The 8710-nt window shown below is 45.1% G+C and overlaps 1 protein-coding gene across 1 annotated transcript; it reads right to left on the reverse strand.

Moving 5' to 3' along the window:
* Positions 1 to 1315: 1315 nt before the first annotated feature.
* On the reverse strand, positions 1316 to 7249 carry LOC133904258 (peroxidase 3-like). The gene is made up of 4 exons (XM_062345716.1): positions 6944 to 7249; positions 6671 to 6862; positions 6392 to 6557; positions 1316 to 1957 (listed from the first exon to the last, which is right to left on the reverse strand). The coding sequence occupies exons 1-4, from the start codon at positions 7175 to 7177 to the stop codon at positions 1536 to 1538; spliced, it is 1014 nt and encodes a 337-aa protein (XP_062201700.1). The 5' UTR covers positions 7178 to 7249; the 3' UTR covers positions 1316 to 1535.
* Between the last annotated feature and the right edge of the window lie 1461 nt (positions 7250 to 8710).

An 8710-nucleotide genomic window follows, 5' to 3' on the forward strand; every position in this document is an offset into this window, starting at 1 on the left:
CATTGACTGAATTTTCTGACGGCAAAAACCTAGTGCCGACTTCAAAAAACCACAATTGAAGTTCTACTCAGCCAATGAACGCGTTCTTTACCAATCAGGAAAGCTTTGGAAAATAACTACAATTCTTTAGTTGTTTCGGAGAACTGGTTCGACGTCTAAGAAACCAAAATTTGAATAGATCTGTTACTGTTCAACATCTCGCCGAAATCAACCAAATTTGCATAGCCACAACTCCTAATTACTTTGGCCAAGAATTCTGAAATTTTCGCAGAGCATGGGTCTTGGGGTTGTCTACAACCTTCATAACTATTGCAAAAATTAATTCGGCCATTAAGGTGCCCTAATCACGCGATCAATGGAAACAACACAATTATGCAGTTTCAGAATGTGCAGGAAACGATGGATTCCACAGTCCCTATCAGAACCACACCTCTCATCGACCTCCACCATGAGCTACAGAGCCAAAACATGGTAGAAACTCATGCTACAGCTGGGGCAAGTCTCACCTCGGTTCCTCCTCTTTTCCCCTTCCTCCTCGATGCAATCCTTGATGCAGGCCCTCAAGCTGTCACCAAAATGGCGCTACCACCATGAATAACGAGGGGAAGCACGGTCTTAGGGAAACACAAGAAGGGAGGAGCACCTACCTTGAATGGGAAAGAGGAACGGCTGCTACAGGAAGGGGCACCAGCTGCTGTCCCATTCCTCCCTTGTCCTAGCACACACAACAGGAGATAAGGAGATGGTGGCTGCTAGGGCTGGGAGCAGGGGCATGCCTAGGGTTTGGAGAGGGCGTATGATTGGGGTTGGATGGGAAAGAGGGACCACCTGTCAGGAATAAAAGGGAGGAGGTGACCCCCTGATTCGCTCCTGCATGAAGGTAGGACACAAAAGGGTGCGGGAATCACTATATATTTTTTAACTAGAAGAGATTAATTAAACACATGGTTCCTCTTACATGTTGTCCTTTATTGTTTAAAAAGATGGTTTTTAATTGAGGACTTTATTTCAGAAAGGAGACAACAAAACATTAAAATATCATCCCTCAAAATATATATAAAAAAAGAAGGGAGAGAATCAAGCCTTAGCTTAGATGGTTAGTGGAGTTAGTTGTACCCTCTACTCACTAGGGATTAAATTATAGATTTTCTGCTTGTGTGTCTCACTCAGACGAAATTTTCTTTCAGTGGTAGACGATGTAATCATTGACAGCGAGACGTCTGTGGTGGTCAATCTTTAAGTTTCACATTTTCGGCCTTCAGTAGCTATTGTGTAAATATGTTCGTGTGGCGATGTGAGTATATAGGTGCGTCTATAGATTATATTGGTGTTTCTCAAAATAAATGAAGCGAGTTCAGTACAGTGATACACTGGTCTAACATTTTTCACATGAATGAACACCAAATACGAGTACAACAAAGAAAAGGACAGATTAACTTAATTCCCCTGAAATTACATGTATTAATTACTCCCCCACAAAAAAAAACTAAGTAAACAGATCAGCTTCCAAGAACGACGACCGGCCCCCGGCTCAATCAGATGTTGACGGCCCTGCAGTTCCTCCTGATCTCCCCATGGCCGCCGCCGGTGAGCACGCCGACGCGCCCCATCTTGCGGACGGCGTTCTTAAACTCCTCGAGGAAGTACCCCTTCCTCGTGAGCTGGTGGATCATCCCCGCCGCGCGGCGGTCCGTGAGCAGCGCCGCGTCCGACGCGAACAGGCCGCGGCCGAGCTTGAGGTTCACGTAGTAGTGCGCGTCGAACCGGGCGGCGCTGCCGGGGTCCATGGGCACCGCGGTGGCGCTGTTGGAGGAGGCCGAGGGCCCGCACAGGGCGCGCAGCTGCGAGGCGTAGGCGGCGTTGAGCGTCGGGTCGGAGGTAGCGGTGGCGGCGCCGGTGAAGTTGGAGAGGCGGGCGGCGAAGGTGTTGCAGTGGCCGACGCCGATCGTGTGCGCTCCTGCGCTCATGCATGCATGTACGTGAACAACGAAAAGGGCATTAGCATATATTTTCTTAAAAAGGAAATGTATATTTGTCATGTAACTTTCTTCGGCGTCCAATTAAACAATACATCAATTTTTATCATAAATAATGCTTTTGTCATATATTATGATGGCTTTTCAAAATACCTACTTTCCACCTGACCGTCGCCGACGTACTTTATGTTCCACGGCTCATGTGCCTTCCATAGCTCATGCCCCCCCCCCCCACTTTGCCATCACCCTAACTAGCTCCAACGGTTTGACCATCACCCTTGATCACCGTGGCTACTAACCACTTTGACCATGACGCTCCCGCTGCTATCCCTACCCAACTGGCGGTTCCTCGTCGTCTGGTCACCCTGCCCCCACCCCCACGACCGTCACCATTGCCGGGCCGACGACCTCCCCAGCCATCTATTTAGAGTTAGAGGATAGCTGAGGAATATCTCAGTAGCTTGGAAAGAGAAAGATGGACTTAAAAAAAAAACAAACCCTAACTCCAATCAAAAATCCTAACTTCACAGCAAAAGAAGACCTCGCCGGAGAGGTCGAGAAGTTTGCTAGAGAAGAAGGACGTACGGATCTTAACGCGGACCCGATGATGCGGAATTCAACAGATTTACACCCGTTAAACATGTCAACATATAAATAGCATTTCCAAAAAGTAAATGTTTCCTCAACTAAATAACCAGCTTCCACGGTGCGATACAACAAAGTGCAGCAGATCGCCTAATAATTAGTTAGTTGTAGGTGACTAAGGAAGCATCTTGCAGTGGTGTGACCACTCCAGTCGGTTTCGGTGGTTCAGACCTTATTTCGAGCACGTACTGGTGGTACTGCAAAATCGATCTGCAGTGCAACCACCGCAGATGCGGCCCAGCAGCTCATAAATTGGCAGCACTTGCCGCTACACTCTGCTACAGTAGAATTACAACTCGGCGACACTTGTCTAAGAAAATCTTTAGTGGTTCCACGTGTCAGTTAGATTTGTGCTTACGTGGAGGAGAGCTGCGAAGGCTTTCGGGAGGAGAAGAAGTGCTGGCTTGGACATGAGCTCTAAGAACCGCAAGACGTACTGTGAATAAAACAGTGATTTTTTTTTAAAAAAATTAAATGCTTGGAAGTATCTAGTGTATATGCATTGTCGAGGCTCTTCCGAGTTATTCTGTATACAGTGAACGAGTATTATAGACAAGACTGATGCTATACTTGAGACGTTTGTTTTTTTTTTCAGCGATGTCCTCAACTGTCCGATTGGCATCTGAGGACACCGCATTCTTTTCCATACTCCCGCTCTCTCGGGTGCCTCATCTCACCGCGTCAACCTCCCGACCTCCGCGTGCTCACCCTACCTCCTGTCCTCCTCTACCCGTCTCTAGCGACGTTCCCACCGTCGGATATGCCGGCACCGCCCATCCGATCAACAGTGCCCCCATCGCCACTCCTGTCTCATCTGTCGGGTCAGCGTGCCGCCCGCCGACCTCTTTCTAAGCTTTACAGTAAACAAATCTTTGCTGAAAAGCCACCGTCGCTAACCCAAAACCATAACTATAACGGTCATCACGCGTTCACATATATTTGCACCTTTAGATTTTAGACATCTGAAAATTAGAAGCGTGTATATAGACAACAGCTGTTTCCGTATCCTAGATGCATGTTGGAGGCAAAGCATGGAGGGACCCCGATAATAATGGACAACAGCAACTCAAGGAACCGGCCAGTCCCTCGCAGCACAGCTATAGCTGCTAGGATAGATATGCTTTGGACATGTATGGATTGGTAGTTAGGAGTGGCGGCCACTAGTAGTTGTTGGCAGTTACTTGGGTTAGGCCGATAGATATTCTGAGCATCTAACCACCACTAGACCACAAAAGCAGGCACATCGATCTCCTAATGAGTGAGCTGCAGTACTATATATCGATCGTCTCAGAAAAGTTGCACTGCTGATACTGCATGCATGTATTCATGTGTCCCCAAAGAAGTTGCGATCGAGGTCAAAAGCAAACTCAAGTCTGCACCCAAACTTTCCACAAAAAAACACCAGCAATTGAGATCAACTCACATGAGTCAACCTGTGCATCGGTCTAATCTACAGCCACTATGCCATCCATGCTCAATTAATCAAGATGCGAATAACAATGGTATTGGAACTGCTAATAATATAACGTACGTCTCATCACTCATTAGGCAAGCTCGCAAATCTGTTGAAGAAATTGAAGTGGTACACCAACATTCGGTGGTCGAGCAGAGATATATATATATATATATATATATATATATATATATATATATATATATATATATATATATATATATATATAGGAAAACTAGTATGTACTCCTGGGTGTATGTACTCCCACCTCTCATATACCATTTTTATGCATGTGTTATACTTCTTTATCACTTTAAATATACTTCATTAGTAATTATAAGATACTACAATACAAATCCCACGAAAATTTTTATGAAATTCCATGATTTTTATCTTAATTTGCGTATATACTTCTTTTATGTATAAAAAAGAGTATATTGCAAAAATGAAAGGCTAACATTGAATTTTTTTTCATACAACTCATATTGGAGTATCTTAGAATTAGTATTAGAGTATACTAAAAATGATAAAAGAGTATAAAGTGTTTGTTTAGGTGGTATATTGCATGTGGGAGTACATACTCCTAGGAGTATAGAATAGGTGTCCTATATATATATGGAGTGTACTGCAGCTAACATTTGTGGTTTGGCTCATAAATACACGAAATGAAAAACAAAGGGAGATCGAATTTGCATGGATTGGAAACTTGGAATGGTATATATTGTACCACAATTCTACATGAGGTCGTCTAAAAATAGTACAAGACCCGTTGATACCAGATTCTCCTCTTTTTTTTTTTTCTGAAGAAGGATACATTAGCTAGCTTTTTCCTGCTGGATCGATTATTTGCCAAACACTTAAAATTTGGAAGGAAAATTTTCACATGTGGATGCGCACTTGTGACGTATCACTATCGTTCATTTGTGTTGAGATTCATGCTAGAAGAGTAGGTGAAAAAATAATAAGGTATATAAAGGAATCAATGAATGGATAAATATCACATAAGAAATAAACGGATATATATATATATATATATATATATATATATATATATATATATATATATATATATATGTGTGTGTGTGTAAGTGATCGCATTTTCATTAAATTTCTCGTCTCCTAATAATTGTGAACGCATGCAATATAATGCCAGAATGCGACTGCACACTAGCTAACCAGTGACTATGAGGTAGCAGCTAGCTAGCTTATCAGAAATCACAAACGAACGGCCGGGCTCAGCCGCACCGACACATCGGGCGGCGGCGGCGCGTGGTGGTTGCTCCGTCGCTTTCGACACCACAAGCACCTCCATCGGGGCCGGCGCGGCGTGTGTGCATCCGCATGCGTGATGTGTCACCGTCCTTGTGCAAGCATGCAAGCAGGCCAGTGCCGGTACGTCTGTGTCTCCACGCGCGCGCGCGGCGGGCACTAGCTCGCAGCCACCCGTCGCCGTCGCCGTCGCGGCGTGTGCATGTCCATGCAACGGCGACCGCTCACGTACTGCACGCAGTGTTTCGCAAAGATGGCGCAGTGACCTCTCATCACGAGCGTACGCTGTGCTTCTTTTTTTTTTATTACTAGCTAAGTTTATGTAAGTTACAACGGAAAATATAAAATTTAAAATTTAAAATAAAAAAATATAGATACGTCTTGGAAGTATAGTCGAATAAATATGTCAGGAGTGATGTGAAACTAAAAAAGAGGAGAAGATTATCAACTAATTTCTCTTTTATTTTTTTTATTAGTAAAATATGTCTCATATCCGTAGCCGGTAACATTCGATGAGGCGGAGGCAAGAGGATGAGAGTGGATAATAAAAATAGATAAATTATTTAAATTTTAAGAGTTTTTATTAGATAGGTAGAAAGTAGGAGAAAATATGATACGATAACAACTAGTGTAAAGATTTTTTAGTGTTTCTTCGTGTTCCATTATCGACACGTACAGTGCACAAGTGCCTACACATTTTGCAATGATGTGTATCAAATTCTAGGAAATAAATTTTATAGGATTTTATCTAGAAAGATCCTTATAAGACCTTATCTATATCATCTATTCTGTGATCTAATGATTAGGTTGAAGAGTAGAGAGAAAAAATAGACACATATTATTACCGGGGAGGAGGGGGTCTTTTATAGAATAAGATCCTATACAATTTACTTCTCAAATTTTGTGTCTCAAAAGACGTATTAATAAAATCATACGTTTACTGACTTTATATTATATTATTATTCTATATATCATCCAGCAAAAGCATATATATAACGTAGTAACAAGAAGGGCGTGCATATCATGTGAAACCCCGCATATTAGGTACCTGAGAGGATGACGAGGTCCTTGACGTCGAGGCCCTTGCTGGCGAAGTTGGCCTCGAGGGTGGTGAAGTTGGCCGACGGCGAGGGGATGTTGGCTAGCGCCTCCGACGCCCGCGACACCACGCCGTCGCGCCGCCCCAGCTGCACGTCCCAAAGGTCCCGACCGAACTGCACACACGCGTATACGCATAAGCAAACATATATCGCGCGCGCGCGTGCGTGAGCTCTGGTGGTCGTTGTTGCTGCTTGACTGCTAGCTTCGGCGGCTGTGCATGGCTTACCTGGAATGAGACGGCGTCCCTGGCGGCGAGCGCGACGATGTCGGCGCAGGAGACGGTGCCGGGGCATACGGCCTCCAGCACGGCCTTGGCGGTGTCGATCACGTCGAACCCGCCCAGCGACCTGTTCGGCGCCGCGTCCTTCTCCGCCGTGTTGCCCGGCGTCGAGTCGATCAGCACCGACGCGTCGCACCCCTACCATTTTAGAATTTTGATGCGTGATGGATGCATGCATGCTTCGAATTCATCGATCGAAAGTGATCAGCAGATCGTTACTCTGACGAAGCAGTCGTGGAAGAAGAGGCGCAGCAACTTGGCGGGGAGCACGGCGGGGTCGACGGCAACGCGGGCGAGCACGATGTCTCGCACCACCGCCTCCGCCACCGGGCAGCTGTGCCGGTAGAAGTGCGCCTTCAGCAGCGCGCGGTGGCAGCCGCCGGCGCCGGCGAGCAGCAGCAGAAGGAGCGCCACTAGGTGGAAGACGAGCATCATGTTGCTGCTCCGAGCCATTCCTCGACTCGTGACGTGAGATAGCGACCGGGAGAGTGTTTGGAGTGACGGAATGAAAGCCAGGTTATATAATTGCGGAGAGAGGATGTGTGTAGGCCTGGATACCGAGCTGACGAGTCAAAAGCTGACTCGACTCGATTCGTTAAGCTCACGAGCTAAACATATTTTTTTTGAATAAAAAATAAATTTGAGTTTCTATCATATTATTGATAGAAAAGCTACGAGTATTTTTGAATCCTAAGAAATACTAAGAGTTCTAAAAACTTTGTTAAAAAAAATTTCAAGATGAATAGAAAAAAACTCTCATTCAAATGCGACTTAAAACTACTCAACACAACTCAGTTAATTCTGTTTGCCGAAAGAAATTGTTGATCCAGAGCTCGACTTTCATTGCAAAAGAAGATGCATCACAAATTAACCGTTTCTTTAAAAAAAATTCAGTTATTATAAAAAACAGGTCCCACCTATTTTCCTTTTCTAGGGCTGTCTATGGAGCATCAGCAAGATGGGAGAATTACACATAGATTTAGAAGGGTGAGTTCTATCTGCATGGCCTTGTAGCCGAGGCGGCGGGCATTGTCAGGGCAGGTGGGTCTAGTGAGGCAACGACATCCCTAGGCGACGTCACGCCAAGGTCACTTACGGTTGACGGTAGTCAGGGCATGAGACCTCGTGTGTGCATGATTCGTGATTTCAGAGGCTAAGAACACGGGTGGGAACTAGGAAAAGGCCGATGGGAATGTGGATTGTGGACTGCTCTGGTGAGCCTGGGCTTGCCAGGCTCGTTAATTAAATGGGTTAAAATGTTAGCTCATCTCGCTACAAAATACATCGAGCCGAGTCGAGCCAGTAATGAGCTAAACTAACTCACGAGCTTTGAACTTTTGGTCCACCTCTAGAAGTGTGGAGGGCTCCCACGAGAAGGTTGCCTATTTGTTGAGACCTCCTATATATAGACCACACTACCGTTAGCTTCCGTGCTATGCATTACACATTTATCTCTTTTTTCTCCGCTTGGCTGCTGCCACCCCACGCATCGCCATGCCATCACTGTCCCTGGTGTCAACGTGGCCCGCTGGCGACCACCTCCACCGTCGCTACGTACCTCTTCCTCACCAACATCGCCCACCTCCTCTTCTTCTTTTTTCAACTCCGGTGAGACACCACCGCCCCGCTATGGACAATTGGTAAAGTCAATTATGCAAATACTTATATAAAGTAGGAATACCTGACTCTCAATTGTGCGTATCAAAGGAAAATACACGAGATTTTATACAGCTGCAGACCTCTCTCAATATAATAGCCCTACGTCCTATTTTTGCCTTGATTAACCTCAGAAAAAGATAATTAAAATTTGAATGTGTCTAGATCTAATCCTAAGGCTCTTTGTGAGTTCTCTCATGTTCTAAGTCCTGAAGCCCTTGTCGGATGAATCTTGTCATGATATGACTCTGTTGTGGATCTCAATGAGGTTTCTCTGCTTCATTCTGACTAGGCTTGCTCTGTGTTAGTAATCCAGCTCCTTGGTGGGAA

Source organism: Phragmites australis, chromosome 22 (assembly GCF_958298935.1).
Source record: "Phragmites australis chromosome 22, lpPhrAust1.1, whole genome shotgun sequence".
Lineage (NCBI taxonomy): Eukaryota > Viridiplantae > Streptophyta > Magnoliopsida > Poales > Poaceae > Phragmites > Phragmites australis.

Coding starts and splice junctions, on each gene's coding strand:
- LOC133904258 (XM_062345716.1), bottom strand. CDS start 7,177: ATGGCTCGGAGCAGCAACATGATGCTCGTCTTCCACCTAGTGGCGCTC. Junction 6,863..6,943: donor TCCACGACTGCTTCGTCAGA/GTAACGATCTGC, acceptor CTAAAATGGTAG/GGGTGCGACGCGTCGGTGCT. Junction 6,558..6,670: donor GGGACGCCGTCTCATTCCAG/GTAAGCCATGCA, acceptor GCGTGTGTGCAG/TTCGGTCGGGACCTTTGGGA.